This window comes from Pelodiscus sinensis, chromosome 1 (genome assembly GCF_052426305.1).
Source record: "Pelodiscus sinensis isolate ZL-2025 chromosome 1, ASM5242630v1, whole genome shotgun sequence".
Taxonomy (NCBI): Eukaryota; Metazoa; Chordata; order Testudines; family Trionychidae; genus Pelodiscus; species Pelodiscus sinensis.
The window spans coordinates 240,073,730-240,095,088 of NC_143052.1; the positions used below are offsets into that span (position 1 = coordinate 240,073,730).

At 39.9% G+C, this 21,359-nt stretch overlaps 1 protein-coding gene across 4 annotated transcripts in view; it reads left to right on the forward strand.

Moving 5' to 3' along the window:
• Positions 1 to 21,359, forward strand: part of GCC2 (GRIP and coiled-coil domain containing 2) — a 55,667-nt gene that overhangs the window by 14,267 nt on the left and 20,041 nt on the right. For 3 of the 4 annotated variants that reach the window (XM_075917908.2, XM_089775401.1, XM_006114555.5), the window contains exons 6-16: positions 1,435 to 3,873; positions 4,965 to 5,034; positions 6,332 to 6,432; positions 6,522 to 6,620; positions 8,134 to 8,253; positions 11,275 to 11,439; positions 11,829 to 11,933; positions 13,646 to 13,808; positions 15,380 to 15,480; positions 15,598 to 15,675; positions 17,815 to 17,952. In XM_075917908.2, coding sequence (XP_075774023.1) covers positions 1,435 to 3,873; positions 4,965 to 5,034; positions 6,332 to 6,432; positions 6,522 to 6,620; positions 8,134 to 8,253; positions 11,275 to 11,439; positions 11,829 to 11,933; positions 13,646 to 13,808; positions 15,380 to 15,480; positions 15,598 to 15,675; positions 17,815 to 17,952 — 3,579 coding nt within the window. Of the gene's footprint in view, positions 1 to 1,434; positions 3,874 to 4,964; positions 5,035 to 6,331; positions 6,433 to 6,521; positions 6,621 to 8,133; positions 8,254 to 11,274; positions 11,440 to 11,828; positions 11,934 to 13,645; positions 13,809 to 15,379; positions 15,481 to 15,597; positions 15,676 to 17,814; positions 17,953 to 20,735; positions 20,939 to 21,359 lie in introns of those variants that run through there. The other variant, XM_089775402.1, reaches the window with a different exon arrangement.

The following is a 21,359-nucleotide window of genomic DNA, read 5'->3' on the forward strand; positions in this document are numbered from 1 at the left end:
GTTTGGTGATTTACACAGTTACAAAGGCTTGCAGTGTAGCTCCTTAAATATTATCTTACCATATGAGATGTACATGTTACAAGTGAGATTAATGCTTACAGCAACTCACAAGCATTCAATAACATTTACACACTAAACACACTGTTGGAATTCTAATGCCAAACTGATTTCAGCTATGTATTTGTCAGTGTTCAGTGGAAGCTTAGGGATGATCAACAAGTTTAGGCTTAAAATTAGATGAATGTTTCTAATCATCAGATGAGTAAAGTTCTACAATAGCTTTCCAAGGGGAGCAGTAGAGGCCCTCCCACCCCCCAAAAGAAAAAAGGCTGCAAGATTGAGCTTTATAAATTTATGGAGGGGTTGGAGTGATGTGACTGCCTACAGTGGCATGTAGCCAATCACTGACTACTTCACTACTAGTAGAAAATGTCTCCAGTAGCCAATGATGGAGTAGTAGATGGGGAGATTTACTACAGAGAATTCTTTGAAGGTGTCTGGCTAGTAGGACCTACTAAAATGCTCAGTTCCAACTGACTACCATATTTTGGTGTTGGGAAGGAATTTTCCCTTGAATCGGATTAGCAGAGACTCTTAAGGGATTTCATCTTCTTCTGTAGCATGGGATATGGGTCACTTGAAGGTTTAAACCAGTGTAAAAGGTAAATTCTCTGAAACTTGAAATCTTTAAACCATGGTTTGAGGACTTCAGTAGCTCAGCCAGAGGTTAGGGTGTGTTACAAGTCGGTGGGTGAGGTTCTGTGGCCAATGATGTGCAGGAGGGCAAACCAGATGACCGTGATGATACTTTTTGAACTAGAAGTCTGTTAATCTGTCCACCAACATCAGTCAGCCCTTACCAAAGAAAATATCTAATAACTATTATAATCGTAAAACTTTCCTTTCCACTTCTCTTTGTATCTTGCCACCATTATTACATTTTGTCTTTTAACCACACATTCTGCCCTACCTACTATGCCCTTTATCTCCCCTAATTTTCCTGTACATTATTTGTCCAATTTTAAATTCAAGCCTCAAATGTCATTTCCTTGTTCCAAATAATGTAGGATTTTAAAGTATTTTTTTCTTAGGCCACAAAACTTAATGGCATCCATCTCTGGTACATTAATCAACATCAAGGACTTGTTTATTCCAAACTCTTCCCTGATTTCATTGGTCATACATTTTTCAGTTTAGAGATCACAATATCCACATTTGCAGCTATCTGAATTACTTGATACATTATTAGATTGTAAAATGTAACAAGTTTGGTAACTAATATCTAAATTCCACGTTAGCATGTTTTAAAATGGCATTTATTGTACAGATGAATTATTTTGTTACCTGTTTTCAGTTGGGGAAGGCATATACTGGGTTTTCATCTACTTTCAGTTTGTTTGTTTCTACATATTTATTGACATATGTTTGTTTTAGGGTGCTGTAATCAAGACAGAAGAACTGCAGAAGCAGTTGGAACAATCAAGCATTGACCACTTGAAAGATATTGAAGGATTTAAGAATGAAATAATAAAAGCACAGACCAAATACAATGAAGACTTAACACAACTGCAGAAAGAACTACAGGAAGAAGTGAAGAAACAAATGGGACTTGCAGAACAGCTTGAACTTCATAGTAGTCAACAAGAGGAAACTAAAAGACTCCAAGAAGAGGTCCAGCAAATGAAACATGTGTATGAGGAACAGATGTTATGCCTGAATAAACAATTGGAAGTTATCAGTCAAGATAAAAACAAAGAAATTGAAAATCTGCAAGAAATTATCAAAAATAATTCTCAACATTACTGTAGTGTAATCAATAATTTGCATGAAGAGCTTATACAACTAAAGGGTACACAGCAGGAAGGGGTGTCAGAATTAATGCATCAACTGGAAAACTCTTCAAAAGAATCTGAAGAGGAGAGAAATCAGATAAATCAGCAACAGCCAGACATAACAGAGCAGCACTTGATAAAAGAAAATATGAAGGGTGAACTATATGCTAGTAATGAGAAATATGAACATGAACTGGAACAGCTAAGAGAATCTGTAAATGAAAATAAAGAAAACCAGACAGATGGTACATATGTACAAGGTGAAACTTACATAGACCAAAAAATGGAAGAAAAGGTCAAACACTTGGAACATATTTTAAAAGAACTGGAATCTCAACATAGTATATTAAAAGATGAATTAACCTATATGAATAATGTTAAATTAAAACTGGAAGAGGAAATCCAGCATGCAAAGGATGAGTATTTTCATGAGCGGGAAGACTTGGAATTTAAAATTAATGAACTGCAACTTGCTAAAGAAGATCATGGTTGTATAATTGAAAAACTAAAATCAGAACTCCAAGCAGCTAGGCACCAATATGAAATCACCATAAAAAAGCATAACCTAGAAGTTCAAAATCTGAGAGAACAACAAGAGAGACAGATTTCTGAACAACATCAGACTTTATTGTCAAGTTCAGAAAAAGAAAATATGGCGTTGGTTTATGAAATGGAGGATCTGAAGGAACAGTGTCAAAGGCTGATACAGGAGAAGGAAGAAGCAGTGTTCAATTATGAGAGTGTGAGGGAAACGCTGGAAACTCTACAAACTGAATTGGGGGAATCCGCTGGGAAGATAAGTCAGGAGTTTGAATCGATGAAGCAACAGCAAGCTTCTGATGTCAGTGAGCTGCAGCAGAAACTCAGAGCTGCTTTCAATGAAAAGGATGTTCTTCTTGAAACGATGAATCGTCTTCAGGAAGAAGCAGAAAAATTATCATCTAAGCAAGCTGAGATAGAAGAACTTAAGCATGAAATAGTCACCTTTCAGGAGAAGAATGAAGCAATGGAGATCTCTCTCTATCAAAAAGAGGCCATGGTAAAAGAACTGGAAGAAAAAGTGACTAGTTTTGCATCTCAAAAAGACGGTCTCCTAAATGAATTGAAATGCTCTGCTGAAGAGGTAGAAAATCTCCAAGAAATGTGTAAAAAAGAACAAGAAAAGGTTCTGGAACTTCTGCAACAAGCAGAATTTGTTAACCAGAGCAACAGTGAACTGAAAAAAAATGTAGAGGATTTAACAGAGACACTAAAAGAAACTTTAAAAGAGAAGGATGAGAATAACGAAAAGTTAGTGCAATTAGAGGAACAAATGAAAGCTCTCTTGCTTGATAGAAATAATCTGTTATCTCAAGCAAATACTCTTCATAAAGAAAATGAGAAAATCAGTAAAGAAAAAGACAAAATAAGTAGTGATCTGGAAAAGGTTATCTCTGAAAAGGAAGACTGTCTAATGTTTAAAGAGCAAGCTCAAAGTTTAAAAAATAAATTACAAAGTGCTGTTGAGGAAAAAGACCAGTTGGCTATGTTTCTTGAAAACAAACAAGCACATGCATTACTTGTCAAAACCCAGCTGTACCATTTGCTTGAGCAAATAGGGTCCAGACTTTCAGATGATGAGAAGGAACATGATGCTATTAATTTACTGCAGGTTGCAAATGAATCCTTGGCAAAAATGAAAGAAGAAAAACAGAGCCTTACTTTGCAGAATGATGAACACATTCTTAATTTACAACAGAAGGTCGAGAGACTTCAGGAAGAAAATTTAGTTCAATGTGCAGAGCTCAGATCTTTGTTGGACAACCTTGAAAAAGAAAAGAGTCTCTTAACAGAAAAAATAGAAGTAGCTTTGTCAGAAAAAAAAACATTGACATTAGAGATCCAAGAGATGAAGAGTGCCAATGAAAAAGTAAGGAATGAAACCCAAACGCATGAGCAACAGAGTGGATCTTCTACAGAAGAGCAAGAAAACCTAAAACTAAGTCTAGAACAGAGAGAGACTGAACTTAGAACTGTGAAAGCTGAATTGACTTCTCTAAAGGTTGATTTTTGTTATTTCAGTATACAGACTAAATTTCCAAGATTTAATGAAAGTTTAAAAAGGATTTTCACATTATTTCACGATTCATTTCAGAAAAGTTATTTCTCCATTCCTTCGCCCCTCCCCCCATTAATTGATTTGTTTTGTTTCTCTAATAAGTATTTCTAATTGAGAGTTTGTCTTCACCAAAAAGACAACACTAAGGGTGTGTCTAGACTACAGGGTTTTGTCGACAAAAGTGGACTTTTGTCGACAAAACTATACCTGCGTCTACACTGCCGCTGAGTTCTGTCGACATAACGTCGACAGAACTCAGCAGTTTTGTCGACGACTGTAAACCTCATTCTACGAGGAATAATGCCTTCTGTCGACAAAAGGCGTTATTGCATCTACACTGTCCTTTGTGTCTACACTGTCATGTCGACAAAGCAGCTTGTTTTGTCAACAGAACTGGATGTAGTCTAGACACTCTTTGTCAACAGAAGCTTAGTCGACAGTATCTGTCAACAAAACTTCTGTCGACAAAAGCCTGTAGTCTAGACATGCCCTAAAAGTTAACTTGATAATTAAAAGTTTAGTTATGTAAAATGTCTTCTCCCTTTCCTACCAGTACCCCATGAATTACTCTTCATTTAATGTATAGATGACCTAATTTCTTCCATCTCTTAACATTTATATATCTACAAGTTAAATAAGCAAAACTTAGTTGGTGTTAGATCAGTTATCTGCCCTGTTCTGCTTATGCTAAGTTTGCTCGATCTTCCTCACATGAGAGCATTGTTAGTGCCTGATAATGTTTGAGAAATAGTAGTTGGCCAGAACTTCATGGTCTGTCCTTTCTTGTTCTTAATAGGGCAGGATGGAAAGCAATTGCTATGAGGGTGAATTCCCTGCCCTTACTTTTAAGCATCTTTGTAAATTAACAAGATATATAAAATTGTGCATAAATCATGTTTCTCGTTCATATAGAAATAGCCCAGATTCTGGCCTTAAGTTTAATATATATTAATCAGTTTCTGATTGTGACATGTAAGGAAATAGCAGATACAAAAAGGTTTGTAATATTCCTTTATCTTTGTTTTATATCACAGAATTTCATGGAGAAGTCTTCAGTTCAAAATGACCAACAATCTTCAGTAGCAGAACTACAAGAAAAAATTGGTGCTTTTCTTATTTTATTTTATTTATTTATTTTTTACATTTAATTCGTTGTGACTTTTAATTCATTATTTCATTTTTAACCCTACACAATGGGAAATACAGTACAAATAAGCAAATGACTTCCTGGTGTCCTGTAAGGGTTCAAAATATGCCAATAGTCTGTTACCCTAACAGATAAATAGTTTTTATTTTAAGGTAGACATCAGTGCACAGCTGGAGCTGTACAATTGATACCAATTAATGACGACTGCCATGTGGAGGGGAAGATCGAATAATCTTTAATATTTTCAATTGGTAACTGTTGAGCAATATACCTTTATAGCAATATAACTGTTGGCCACTGAGCAATATAGCTTTCTTTGAGAGAGAACAGTAAGCCTTCTGAACTAAGAAAATTAGCACTAGATGTAGGCAAAACCATTGAATTTTACCAAGATGATTGGTAATATAGTAAGACAATAGATTCCTCATGGAATATTTTAATCTGATGTGTTTTCTCAGAAATGGTTTTTGTCTGTCAGCTGTTCTTGATAGTTCAGTGTCTTTTTCATTTAAAAAACAAGATGACAGTACAGATTAGTGGCCAGCATCATAATACTAATAAACCTAGTCACTTTTGCATTTAAAAAAAAGCATTAAAAATAGTATGGTTGCTGGTTTTGTGAAATAGAAAATATTTTTCTGCACCATAACCCTGGGTTTGATTGCTCTCCCAATTTTGGTCCCTACACAACCAATGCAGTTCAATAAGTACTTACTTGTTACAGAGAGGATCTCATGCACTTCTCCTTGTATAGGAAAATGATAGCAAGGTGTTTTGGGGGTTTATTTTTGTGTGTTTTTATTTGTTTTTATTTAAAGGGACAATAGTTTATGGATGGGACAACTCCCCAGAGCTCCTCGGGAAAGAGAGGAAATAAAACCTCCCACCTCTCTGACAAGAACCTCCCACCACCACTTGCATTCTTACAACATATAACTGACCAATGCTTTTTTTGAGTTTCAAAATCCTAAAGAAAACCAAAAACAAACCAAAGTTTGCTAATGGTACTCTCTGGAACAATGGAAAGTGTTCACTATTATAGTTTTGTGTGTTGCTGGGAATCTTAGCTCTCAAACCAGGTCTTCAAAAGCTTAAATGTTTTAAATGTCTTCCTGTTTTGTTTTGTTTTTTTTCAGTAGCAATGGGTGCATATACGTTTTTATTTTGCTAATGTTTTCAAATTCATGTCAATATTAGTTTGTATTTGACTTCATTCCATGGTGTAAATGAATTAGTTTCTGTTTTTTGTGTTAGTATGTCTGGAAAAGGAATCTGCAGAGAGAGAAGAGAAGTTAAATAAAGTTAAAGTCATTGCTGTGAAAGCAAGGAAAGAATTAGATTCCAGTAGAAAAGAGGTAACTTATTTAGACCTCATATTGAAGAGCTTTCTGGCACTGAACGGTTCTGTTGTAATCAAACTGTTACATATTGCTTTTGTAATAAGGTGCAGTCTTTGCGAGAAGAATTAGAGTTGGTACGGTCAGAGAGAGATCATCTGTCGTCTTCTGTGAGGGACATCATCCATGGAGCAGAAAGCTATAAGGTAAGAGGTACTATATTTTCAAAAATGCTTCATTTATCAGAAACTATTATTTAGACATGGCATTTTCCAGCCTGATGCTAGTTTGATGTGTCCATGACTTGCTACTTGCATAAGTCACCCTACCTAATTTCCCTCTGTAGCTACAGTGCTCTTTGCTTCCTATCCTAAACTATTGTACATTGTTGCTGTTCATTGTTCAACAATTGCCATATCTAACCTGGATGAAGTAATCCTTGAATTTATACATAGCATCTACTAGCAAATATTATAGTTGTTTTATTAAATTTGTTATTCACATGAACTGTGTATGTTGGGGCACTAGAACAATTAAAATGATAGTTGTGTTCATAATTTCAATTGCAAGAGTTTTGTGTAATAATACCTGTCTTTATGGGCTCAGCTTTAGAATCATTCATCCTTTCATGTGGAAATAGTCCATGCTGGCCAAAACTGACTTTAAAAAATTGCGTAACTTATTTGTGTTATAAGCAATTCACCTTTGCACGTATATTTGGTTTAAAAATAGATTAATAAATCTAACCATACTTTTAAAATATTGGCCTAAGCCTCAGTGCAGTTGTGAGGTTGTAAGATTACATACTCAGAAATAGATTTTTGTTAATATGCTCATTGCTTTAGTGCCACTGACTCATTCTATTTGGTTGGCATGACCAGAGTGGTCAAGCAGGGAAACAAGTGATACTGAGGAATACTGTCCTTAAAATACAAACAGTGTTCTCAAAATTACCTGTAGCGTCTGAGGTAAGAGAGAACTATATATACCACATTTTAGATTTTCAGTGAACTTCTGCCATTCCTCAGTTCTTTTAATTTTAAATAAATTATTTTTCTGGTGGAAAAATATAAATCAATAGAAAAGGCTGCTGCCTTGTGAAGCCAGAGTTGTGTAAAAACTGTTTCCCACAAATCAGTACCAATATCAAAGTTGGGGATTTCCTCCTCCTCCCCCCATTACTTTAATTCAAGTGTGAATTTCAAAGTTTAATTTGAATGTTGGTATTAAGTTTAGACAAAGAACAATATAAGAATCTAAATGAAAAATAACACTTGTTAATGCAGATAAATTGTCAATTTAAGAAGTATAAAAAGATAAGGTTCCAAAAGCAAAATAATTCAGCCCCCATTGCCAAAAAGTCCTTTACTAATATGCCTTCTTTTTTTTTAAGGGCTGGAAATAATGTAATCTTAAAAATCAAAATGTATTTTGTAACATATGAAGCATATTCTATATGTAAATCAGGCCCCCTCACTTCATCAAAGTACAGAAAATCTGTGAAATGAATGATTTAAACCTAGAGAGGAAAACTTGAAAGAGTTTTCACTTGAACCTAGAATGGAATTACAACTTTAATTCACCTGTGGTACTTCTGATGTCATAATAAGAAACATCAAGTACTGAACAATAATAAGAATGTCCAAACACCCATGTTATAAGCACATCACAGCTTCCATGTATTTAACAAAAATTAAAGTGCTTTATGTATGTTTCAAGAATCTTTTGCTGGAATATGACAAGCAAGCTGAACAGCTGGATTTGGAAAAAGACCGATCAAGTAATCTTGAACACCAGATGGATGACCTTACAAGACAACTACAGACTTCAATGCAGCAGGTAGCTTATGCTGTGACTGAGCAAATATTTTGTATGACAGATATGAAGTAACTGATTTTAAGTCCCAATTCAATGTGATAGACCCACATTTACCTAAATTATCCCTGTAAATATTTTTGTGATTCCATCTGAATTTTTGAATATGTGCCAAGCAAATAAACTAATATTTGTATTAGTAAGTAGATATCCTAATGTTTAGAGTGTTTGTTTGGATTTGGAAAAAAATAAATGAGACTAGCGACATTATAGAAATATATAGATTTCTCTCAGAACTGCAAGCATCTAGGGGCCTGTTTGGCATTACTGGTCAGGGCCCAAATCTGAAGAAATTTGAGCCCTTTTGTCAACAACTGTAGTAATGTGAGTTTGAGCAGGCTCTCAGAGAAGAGCAAATGCACAATGCTGTCAGCAGTCATACAGATTTAAGTCCTTTTATCTAATGGGTAGTGGAGTCCGGTAGCGCCGCTCCTCCGCGCTGTGGGACCAACCCGGCAGCCTCCCAGCTGCTCTGCCCTAGGCGTCCTGATTCAGCCGCTGATGAAACTGACCAGCGGCTGACTCCAGGAAGCCCGGGGCAGAGCAGCTCTGCCTCGGGCTTCCTGGAGTCAGCCGCTGGTCAGTATCAGCAGCAGCTGACTTGGGGATACCTGGGGCAGAGAAGCTGGGGTGCTGCTGTGTTGGTCCAGTAGCGCCGAGGAGCGGCGCTGTGGGACCAACCCAGCAGCACCCCAGATGCTCTGCCCCAGGCGTCCCCAAGAGCAGCTGGGGTGCTGCCGGGTTGGTCTTGCCGCTCCAAGGGTCGGCGCTACTGGACCAACCAGGTAGCACTCCAGCTGCTCTGCTGCAGGCATCCCCGATTCAGCCGCTGCTGAAACTGACCAGCAGCAGCTGAATCAGGGATGCCTGGGGCAGAGCCGGACTATCGGAAGGGGGGGCTATGAGGGGTCTGGGGTGGCATCCCCCGCACCCCACCCCAGACCCCTCATAGCCTGCCCTTCTGATAGTCCGGCATATCTGATAATCCTAAAGGTGCCGGATTATTGGAAGTTTACTATACTGAGGAGAGAGGCAAAACGTGTCCCGTCAACACCCAAAATATCTGAAAACTGAGTGGGTCATTTGATGGCCTAAATCCAATCGTTGATTGGTTGAAATACTCTTATGAGAATTTAAAATCTTCTTTTTTGCCCCCAATCTCACTCTTGAATACATTATACTGCTTATCTATCAGGTGAATTTTTTCAAATTGATATGAAATGTTTCATGAACTAAATGTGACTAATAATTTAGCTATTTGATAATTTTGTATTTCGTGCCTTCATCCTTAATTCTAGATTTATACAACAAGGGAGGGACAGTGAGACCATTGGTGAAAATGTTGGTGGTTCAAAATAGGGATATTAAAAAGCGTTTAAATAGTTAACTGGTTCAGCGTCTAAAATTTTAGCGTGTAACTGGTTAAATGCTTGTTCTGCCTCAGCCACCCCAACATGGCTGGGATAGGGGTATGGAATGGAGCCATCTGCCTGCCTCATGTGGCCAGTGGTGCCCTGGGCCGCCGAAGCTGGGACTGGGACACCACGGGTGCACCCCCAGGGGGCTGAGATGACAATGCCTGCCCCCTGCCACTGTCAGCAGGAGCTGCTTCTGGGGCACTCGAGTCCATTGCAGGCAGGGGCTGCACTAGAACAGCCCTGTTTGTGGTAGGCCCCTGTACGGCTGGAGCAACTCTCTGTTCATGGCAGGGAGGGAGCTGCTCCAGCCCCACCAGTTGACCTTAACTGGTAAGCATTACCTGTTTAGGGTGATATTACTGGTTAAACCTTCACATCCTTAGTTCAAAACAAGCCCTGTCAATGTCTAGACTTGAATTGCAGATCAGGACAGACTGTGTACCTGTGCCTTAGCTTTATGCCACTTAAAACAGACACATTGGCAACATTTTGGGGAAATGAAATAACAACTTTGGTGTTGGGGTTCATGCCATTAACATCTGCTCAGGACCAAGGCAGCTGTATTTGAGCCAAGGGAAGCAGCTGTGCATACCACTCTGGCTGGCATGCTGTTCCTAAAGATTTCAGAGGGGTAGCTGAGTTCCTATTTCTGTTCCTAAAGAGCTAGTAAATAGTTTTCCAAGCTTACCCACTGGTCTCCCCCTGGCTTCTAAGAAAACTACAACAGGGATGTACAGTAAAACTCCAATTGTCCGGCATCCAGTGGTCTGGCACTCCTGATAGTCCAGCACCAACTGGAACCCGGAAGTGCTCTGGCCAGCCAGACAATTGGCACTGCTCTGCCCCCAGCTTCCCCAAGTCCGCTGCTGCTGAAACTTACCAGTGGCTGACTTGGAGAAGCCGGGAGCAGAGCAGCTGGGGTGCTGCCAGGTTGGTCCCGTAGCACCACCCCTCACCTGAGCAGCGCTGCGGGACCAACCCGGCAGCACCCCAGCTTCTCTGCCCCTGGCTTCCCCAAGTCAGCTGCTGCTGAAACTGACCAGCGTCTGACTTGGGGAAGCTGGGGGCAGAGAAGCTGGGGTGCTGCCAGGTTGGTCCCACAGCGCCGCCCTCTCCCAGGCTGTGCAGTTCCCTGCCAAATCCCCACCACCCCACCCCTCATAGCCCCCCTTCCGGTACTCCGGCATATCTGATAATCCGGCACCCCCTGGGTCCTAAAGGTGCTGGATTATCAGAAGTTTACTGTATTATAGTTTCAAAATTATGTTGTAGGAATCCACATTTTTAAATCAGACTATTTCTGATTCTGGCTTTAAACATTCATATGGATATTGGTCTGTCCGGTCATGTTTATGCATCTACAGAAATAATTTACAAAGGATCAGGGCCCAAATCTGAAGAAAGTTGAAATTTAAGCCTATTTGTCAGCAACTGTGGTATGTGAGCTCTTAGAAAAGAGCAGCTGCAAAATGCTTACAACAATTAAAAAAACACACAGTTGACATCTCCTCCTGCAAGAGTTTGAAGAATATTAACACCCACTTTCATCTTGTTACTAACATTCTAGCAAGACCAACTGTCCTCTGCCAATGAAGACCTTGTGGCTCGTATTGAAACTCTCCAGTCTAATACTAAACTGCTAGAAGCCCAGATATTAGAAATGCAAAAAGCCAAATCAAAAGTCGACAAAGAACTGGAAGCTGAAACACTTCTAAAAGAGCAAAAGATAAAGGTAAAAGCAATGTTGTGGGACCATAAAAAATGAAGCATAGGCTGTTCTCTGAATGAATTGAAGGAATGGCTTCTTAAAAAATGGTGGGATCTTTAATATTTTAACTAGCTTGGTTGTGTTCCCTTTATTGATTAGCTGCAGCATCGCATTCTGTTGCCTAGCTGAGCCTTTTAATCTTGAGAGGTTTGTCACCATCAGTAGTAATAGTAGGATGCAGCCTTATATGGACGTTACATTCATTTTATAATTCATCTGGGCTTTAATTTGGAAGATAGACTTTTTTCAAAAACGGTGTTAACCTTTCTAACCTGAATTTTGTGACATGTATCATGAACAAACATTCTTGAACTCAAGTTATGTAACTGAAAAGCATTTAAACTAATTTTCAGGATCACAGCAGTGCTGTAAGAGAGCTTGAAGAGCTTCAGCTGCAACATCAGAAAGAAAAGAAACAACTTCAGAAAACAATGCAAGAGCTAGAGCTGGCCAGGCGGGTAGGGTAACTGTTTCTATATACAGTATGCTCAGAGGACCCAAGTGTGATTGCAATCCCCCTGTGATTTCTGCTGTACACATGATAGAACACCCCCGCTCCAAGAGCTGAAATTCCAAGTAAGAGATAAGGAAACTTATCCCATTTTATAGATGGGGAACTGAGGCATAGAGAAACTGCTGCTAGCCCAGGGCACATAAAAAAAGGCTGAATGGAAGTAGAAATTGAATCCAGATCTTCTGAGTTCCATTCCTGTGCCTTAATCACAAGGCTACACTTGTTTTTCCAGAACCAGATTCCTTTAGAGTGCTTATCCGGACATGCTAGACAGGTCTATAATATTTTAAATTGTTTCCTTATTTTGATTCAAACAAATTAAATTTAGAATACAGATGGGTAAGTTTTCTTCTGTTGCGTATATGGCCATAGACGAGTGGTTCTCAAACTTTTTGATCTGTGGCTCAGCCTTCTTAGCACACATCTTTTCGGGAACCACCAACCAACCACCCATGATGACAAAATGAGTGCAGCAGCAAGAGGGAAGTGGGTCTGGCTGGAAGGTAGAGTGCAGGAGCAGGGGTGGGGGTCTGGTCAGGAGGTTGGGCGCAGGAGTGGGCTGAGGTGGAAATCTGGCTGGGATGTAGGGCACAGAAGTAGGGTAAGGAAGGGAGTCTGGGTGGGAGGTATGGTATAGGAGTGGACTGAGGGTGGGGGTTTGGGTGGGAGAGAGGGTACATAAGTGGGATGGAGGTTCAGGGGGCACACAAAGGGGAATGGAGGCACTTACTTGGCTCTGTGCCTCATGCCACTCCCAGGGACAACCCTCCGTTGTCCCCATTGGCCATGATTCTGGCCAATGGGAGCAGCAGGGAAAACCTCCAGGCCAATGGTTTCCTGCACTGCGGTTCCCCCAGGCAAGGGGGAGGGGAAGCGACACAGCATGGAGCTGCTTCTCCTTCCACCGCAAGCAAGATCCAGCCCACAAGGCTCACCTTGTCCCCCTCCCGTCCTGCAGTGGGAAGCCAGCATGGACACTCCCACCTCACAGTGGTTGGAGGTTGGAGCGCCAGCATGGGTTCCCCACTGAAGGGGACCAAACCCACGGCCTACCTGCAAGATTGTCATGGACCACACAAGGGATGCTCAACTTGGATGAATCCGCTAATGGAGTACTCAATGGAATTTCCATCGACTACTTGATTAGTTGATAAGGGGGGCGCTTGCTAATCCACTGCCTCTCTCCCTCAGAAATGTGCAGGAGCCGCTCACGGCTCTTGTATATTTCAAAGGGAGAACACTGCGCCAGCAGGGGCTCTTGTACATTTCAAGGGGAGAGGGAGGAGCAGCAGTCAGACCAGCGTGAGCAGGACTGTTTCATTCCCTGCTCACGCTGTTTCCCCGCTGTACCCTGCCTCTCCTGCCCCTGCAGAGACTGGCTCATGCTCCCTGCCCACCCCTTACTCCCTCTCTCTGATAGAGGCAGCAAGTGGAGGAATTGACTAGTCTAGTTCCTACTCAGCTACCCAATAAGCATTTGCTTATTGGATAGTCAGTTAGTCGCTTACATCCCTATACTACACTTTGAGGACCACTGCTCTAGACCAACAAATTGGAGTTGAGGAACAGTTTTGCCATAAAGAATAATCAAAACAAAAATCCTTCAAATCAGCCCAAGCAATTTTAAACTGGGACTACGAAATATGTAATCTACAGGATGCACAGAAGAGCACACTAATGGATATGGAAATGGCGGATTATGAGCGTTTAGTGAAAGAACTTAATCAGAAGATTACAGATAAAAATTGCAAAATGGAAGATCTTGAACAAGAGATCAAGATTCAAAAACAAAAACAAGAAACACTACAAGAAGAAATAAGTGAGTAAGACATTAACTTTTTAAATTTCTCATCTATAATAGGGCTTCTTATATCCAACATGGTGGGGAGACAGACATTGGCTGTGTCTAGACTGGCCAGTTTTTCCGGAAAATCAGCCGCTTTTCTGGAAAAACTTGCCAGCTGTCTACACTAGCCGCTTGAATTTCCGCAAAAGCACTGACTTCCTACTGTAAGAAATCAGTGCTTTTTGCAGCAATACTATGCTGCTTCCGTTTGGGCAAAAGTCCCTTTTGCGCAAAAGGACCAGTGTAGACAGCTGAGATTTTTTTGCTCAAAAGCACGTCTAGATTGGCCACGGACGCTTTTCCGCAAAAAGTGCTTTTGCGGAAAAGCGTCTGTGCCAATCTAGACGCACTTTTCCGAAAATGCTTTTAATGGAAAACTTTTCCGTTAAAAGCATTTCCGGAAAATCATGCCAGTCTAGACGTAGCCATTAAGTGCGTGTATACCTTAACATTCTTGTCTTAGCAGACAAGAAGAGCTGCCAAGAAAATAGTTTCTTATATGTTAAATGAATTACTGTAGTTCATTTGTTTACTATGCACTAAAGTAATAGTCAGATATTTTACTGGACAAACTACATTTCTCACGTCAGTGTTAATCCCAGAGCTGGAGAGCTGATGATGCTTCTGAATCTTTTTACGAGCTAAGTGACTGAAAACCCCTGGTGGGGTTATCACCATCTACTTAAAACATTTACGAAAACACTGGTGTATTTAAACATTGTATTTGCTTAAAGATGTTTGTATTTAAAAAAAAAAAAAAAAAAAAAAAAAAAAGCATGATATCTGGAAACTAGAAGTTGAACCTCTTGATGATCTGCTTGTTCCCAACATTAATTTTTAGGAAATTCTGACTTAGAATATTTTTATGAATAACACTTTCAGTTACAAAACAATGAGGAGTCCTGTGGCATCTTAAAGACTAACAGATTTATTTGGGCATAAGTTTCCATGTGTCAAAACCACTTGCATCTGACAAAGTGGTTTTGATGCATAAATAGGGATGTAAAAGGATAACCAGTTATCCAGTAACCACGTGCCTTACCAGCATGCTTCCTGGTATAACTGGTTAACCTGAAGGGTCAGCTTCAGCCTGGCTCAGCCAAATGTGCCAGGCCCACTGTACCTTGTCACAGGTGGAGGGACGCTCCAGACCAGATGGAGTAGCCCACTAAATCAAGTTCTGGGCAGGAGGCCCAGCCCACCTGGAGCAGCCCTACATCCTGCTATGGGTGAGAAGCTGCTCCAACCTGGCTAGGCCCACCATGCTGTGGGCAGGGGACCACTCCAGCAGGGCTGGAGCAGTGCCCACCCTCATCATGGGATCACAGTTAACCTGTTAAACATTACATTTAACCAGTTAACTTTTTTTACTGAGATTTTACATCCATACCTGTAAAAGCTTATGCCCAAATAAATCTGTAAGTCTTTAAGGTGCCACAGGACCCCTCATTTTTATAGATACAGACTAACACTTTGAGAACTTTTATAAAACCATGCTATACAATAATTTTTCCTTTTCTCATAAAAAATTATTTCTGCATTAGCTTCTCTTCAATCTTCTGTGCTACAGTATGAGGAAAGAAACTCCCAGATAAAACAACTGCTAGTGAAAACCAAAAAAGAACTGGCAGATTCAAGGCAAGCTGTAAGTGCTTAATTTATTGCATAAACTTTTTTTGACCAAATGCTTGTAATTTAGTTGCAGATCTAAAATTTAAATATATTAAGTATTGTAAATTAACCAAGGTGTCTTATCCTACAGGCAAATGACCATCTAATACTCCAGGCATCATTAAAAGGAGAGTTAGAGGCAAATCAGCAGCAAGTGGAAGTCTATAAGGCAAGAAACTTCACACTTTGTTGTTAGCACAACCTTTCTTCTACCAGAAAGAATGCTACGGGGTAGTATAGGCTATTGCACTAAGGGGGTAGCTAAATCACTACTCCAAGGGAAAACAGTTGGAGCCTTCAGAAGGCCAGTAACGTATTTGAAACTGTATTTGTGTTGGTGTTTTTATTGGATACTGTACTCTGGAAGACTGTTGATTTGGCCACAGGGCTAAACCTCTTCCAGTCTCTCATCACGTGGAGAAAAATTGCTACCTGGAGAGGAAACAATCATACCAGTGTCTCCTCTAGAAAGAGAAAAGTCTTACAGTGATTTTTATGAGGTACATCATAGTAGTTCACCTCCCTTAGAGTGTGGACACAGTCAGGACTAAGGATGTAAAATTCCATTTAAGCAGTTGAACTTAAATGGGGGCAGGTGAGGGACTGCTCCAAGAGTGTCTCCCCACCTGCAGTGCAGCGCAGGGGCCGATGTAAATGTATAGTCGACTATCGGACAAGCAAATGCTTATTAGATAGTTGCTTCCCTCCCCCTTGCTGCCAAGGCAGGGAGTAGAGGAGGGTACTTAAGTGGCAGCGCTGAACAGAGCCCAGGGTCAGATGTTCTGTGCGGTGCTGCCGCTTTGAATGCTGCGAGGAGCCTGGTGTCAGGCTCCTCGCGGCATTTCAAAGCGCCATTGCCATGTGGAGTCCAGGATCAGCTGGGGACTCCCTTGTCTGGGCTGGAGTATGCCATCCCCTCCCGACAGACAAGGCAGCACAGCAGGCTGCTCTGGCCCAGCCAGGCCACTGATTACCTGGTTAATAATTGACATCCCTAGTCAGGTGTGGGTTCAGTAGTGTAGCTTCTCTCTGATAATCATAGGCCCATCCAACTCTTCTTTGCTTCCTGACTTGTGTGTAACCAAGGGTGTAGCAATAATTTCCTAGGTTTTTTTTTTTTAAATAAACAAAAACTACATTTTGTGACACTTAAGGTTGTTCCAGGACACTTTCTATCTGTTCAGAACCTTAAAAATGTGTAAGAAAGAAGTTTTTTCTACAATCCTTACCACTTTCATATTGCTTACAACATAATCAGTGACATGCTCATAAGATTTTCAGTTCAGCTCCAACAGATGTTGAAAAGCAATATGTACCCCAAATTTATCACTCTGTTCCTACCTGTGCTCCAGCATTTTAAATTTACAAAGCTCTTCACAGACCCTAGTTAATTCTTAAAATGGGTATTTGAGGCAGAAATGTATAAATATTATTATCCCCACTTCACAAGGGATGAGGGAAGACTGAGGCAGGAAGATGAAGTAACTTGACCAAGGCTGTGCAGCAAATCTGTACTAGAGGCAGGGTTCAAACTCAGGATCACCTGTCTTCTAGCCCTTTGATGAAGCCTGATGAGCTCTTAAATCTACAGATCAGTTCATCCGTCACACTAAGTCGGACGGGCTGATTTGTTACCATCACCTGAGGACCTGAGGCACATCTGACTCTCACAGTCCATTCATTTGAGAATTAAATCTGCATTCACATTGCTGAAATCATGGTATGGGTTTGTGTGATCGCATGAGTGGTAAAATTAGGGTAATTAGTACAATGTCTATATAAATTTTTTCCATAAAGATAAAAACTGAATCTGACTATGTTTCTGCATATTTTCTCTGATGTTTCTGGTGTAAAGCACTGTAAAGTTTAAGTACTGCTGCTTATGTTTCAGAATTGATGCATATCAGTTAAGATATTCAGTTGGTTTGCTGCTGTCTCCTTTTTATATTTCATCTTTCAAAAGAGAATTATTAAATCTGAGTCCTATGACAAGGAAATACTTTTAATCTACATTTTAGTCCTAACTAATTAAACTTTTTTGGGCTTTTTTGAAAGTATTTTAAATAAACACATTGCCATTCAATTTTAAGTAAAATTCAAATGATATGTGTTGCATGTGATACTGCTCAGATAGCTTCCAACATCACGTTAATATTTTTTAAATTTTAAAAATAGAATTGTACCTAGTCATTTCTACGTTTTCCATCACCGGACTATCTGGAGCTTTGTTTCATACTCTGTTCACCTAATGAAGAGTCAATTCTTTAGACTAAATTCTAGTTTTGTTGAAGTACGTTCTCATTTTCAGATTCAGCTAGCTGAACTAACATCAGAAAAACACAAGATTCAAGAACACCTGCGGACCTCTTTAGAGCAACACCAGCGCACTTTGAGTGCTTACCAACACAAGATTTCAACCTTACAAGAAGAATGCAATACAGCAAAGGTACTATTTTATAAAATAAGTAATAGCTCTTTAGACCATTAGAAGAGGTAGATACTTAATTTGCAGTTTTGCTTCACTAAAGATGAATCCTGCAGGATTCTCACTCCTGGATCTTTGCTCCTTGACAGAGAACTGGAAGGAATTCTCATAACTTTTAATGTTTTTTGAATTTTTCAGTAATAACAGAGTGGAGGACAAATTAGGCCTTGTGCTGCTTCTTTTGCACCATCCTCAGTGGAATATAAATGCCGCCAGTTAGTTTCTTTAGCTGTACCAGATTTGAGGCCCTGTTGTGGTAATTGGGCTGACAAATGTACTATATAGTGAGCTCAGTTGTAAAAAAAATATGTAAAAGTTTACAATCTGATATAACAACAAATGTTTGATACCAGTTGGGTGAGATAATACTGAGCCAACTTTTATTGATGGAAAAGGTAAGTTTTTGAACTACACAGTCTTGCAGCTGGAAAGCGTGTCAGATGTCTTTCAGTATAAAAGACCCAGATATAGAGACTCAATTAGTCCAAACAAAAACAGGCCATACTGGTGTAACTCAAAGACTAACGTGAAATCATGCAAGGTAAAAACAAAAAAATGCAGAACCAGAAATTTAATGAACCAAAAATGTTGTCAAATATTAGCCTTAATTGGTGGGCAAAATAATGAGAGGATGAGGTATGCCACCGATTGTTTCTTTTATAGTCCTTAAAGAAAAAAATGTAGGAGGAAAATAGGAAAGGACAGACGAGCTTCATAATCATAGCTTTCACTATCCTCAACTTCTGAATTCTGAATGATGTCCTGAGCAGACCAGAGAGTGGGATCCTGATGAGATCGCCAGCCTTACTAGTTCAAGCTGAATCTAAATTCCACTAGAGATAAAACAGGATCAGACTTCAGCAGCAACGACAGCATCAGTCCATCTCGGCTAACTGCACTTTGCCCCAACAGGACATTTATTACCATCAGAGAGGTGGTCAATCAAGAGGATTTTTTTCATTCTAAAATACTCTCCAGCTAAAGGGAAAAAGGAAGGGGGGAAAAAAACCTGTTAAAATGCATTCAAAGCTTTAACTGTTTCCTTTTCTGAAAACTTATTTAAACCCTTTAACAAAGTTAAATAGTGTATTTGCCATAGCATAAGTAGGTGGAGGTCTCTGTATACAAACTCCAGACCACGTGACTGAGATATGTTAAATCCTTTGACCTGTTTATTTAATTTAAATTAATACTAAGGGCTGTGCCCCCTGCTCGCTGTACTCGCCAACCCCATCTCTGGAAGTAGGCAGGCCTGGCATCTCGGCCCCCTCTGGCTGATGGAAAAGGGCCAGGGTGGCGCAGGTCACATTTTGAGCTAATGGGGTTAGCAGCAGAGAGGAGACAGGGTGGGCTGAGGGGGTAGGGGCTGCAGGACACAGAGTGACGTGATGATGTCACTTTATCATCCCACAGGAAAAGATTTTGGGTTTTTGTATGGGTTTTTTTTTTTTTTGAGATACAGAGATAAAACATCTCCCAGAAAAAGAAATCACATCAAGATGATCAACATACATGTTCCTTAGAGGAAAAAGAAAATAACTTCACAAACCAGAAACTCCAAACTCTCTTGGGAGGAGGGGGGAATAGGTAAGGGAGTGTCCTAAAAACAACATCGTCTGAAAAGCAGAGTTCAAAATTAGTAATTTTCTCTCTTTTGAAGATACTATGTTTGTGTAGGATTCTCACATTCCAAATGAACATAAGTACAGGTGCAATATACAGCAGTAGCAAAGGTAATGCCAACTATGTGAAGTCAGAGGCTTTTGTTTATATATAGTGTAAACAGAGGTGTAACAACATTCAAGTCCAGCAAAAGAAAGAGCAATTAGAGAGAATTCAATGCTGAAAATAGAGGACATCTTAACATAAAATTCTTCTTAGGGAAAGTTCTGGAGCACACAGCATCTTCTGGAAACTGCAAGGAATAATACTTAGTAAATGTCTGAAGAGAGAACTAAGTAGTGGCTTTGCACTTCTCTGTTGTGGACACATCCATCTAATTGGCCCTGACATGGCTTCCAGATAATGACAATGTGAAATGCCATTGGACATCTATTTGGACTTAGTTCTTTTTGAAACAGCATTGCTCAGCAAATTTGTTTTCTAAATAAAATAAAATTGAGTGGAGTTAGTCTCTCAAATACACTCCGAAGGATTTCTAATACTGGACGTTAACTTTGGAGGAGAACCTCAAGGGAGTCCCTGTAAAGATGAATCTTATATAAGGTATACTAGCACAAAGAAAATGACTGTCAGTGAAGAAAAGTTCACAGAAATGAGGGTTTTTTGAAAGGTACTTTCATGGGGACTGCATTTGCATTTCTTAATTTGAGATTAGGAGGTAAGTCCTGTGTGAAATTGACAAGGGATTGCAGACATGCATTTCTGGTTCAGACTGGTTCATAACCCAAAAAACATGTTCCTGGAAGGAGTTAATCTTTACAATAGACTGAGACAGGTGAAGAAAAAACAGTCAAGCAATTTTTATAGAGCAAGTAAAGGAGTCTATCTGGGCCTTTATTGTACCACAACTGCAAACCTTTCCTACTGGAGACAGTAGTGCCTACTTAGTAGATGTCTTCTAAATCAGTTGCTTGAATGCCCAATGCATACAAATCTCTAATCTGTCAAATGCCAAGCTACAAATGGAATAGTTTTTTGAAGCCAGACTTCTAGGAACGTGTCTGATTTGCCTCAAGGAAAGTTTGGAGGCAATCAACTCACCAACTTTGTTCGCTATCCAGGGCAACCTTTTGAAAATTCATTGGACATTTCTACATATCATGGCTGATACCGTGATGGACAATGAAAAGCATCCATCATGGGTGGTGTTCTGCCACATTGACATGAAAGAAGCTGTTGTGTGCCCAGCCCTCTTCCTAGGATGCTACATCTGCAAAAGAAAAGGAGTCCGGACACATAAGATGAGCACATGACCAATGCAAAGGTGAGCATCAAGATAGTTGCCAACCCACAACTAAGAAATTAGGAGCAGAAACGGCAGAGCAAGTGAAGATGCATTGAATACAACAAAGGCTGGTTATCAAATATTTTGGGGGTAGAGTACTTTCACATGCCTGAATGGAAGGAAAAGTAAAGGACTTGTTTAAAAAAATCATATTGACAAGTATGACTGGAGCCAGAAGAGCTATAGTAACAGCTGTGGAAGCTCCTTCGCCAATCACAGTTAACATGACTGGAACATTTGGAGAGATATTTATATTTACATTTATACATGCAATAGAGGGCATGGCTTGTGTTGCCCTCAAGGTTTAAAAAAACAAATTCACAAGCTATGGGAATTCGACCAACCTCTTGCTGCGATTGAAGAGTGAAAATCCTGCATGTATGGTATTTTTAGAGCTGGG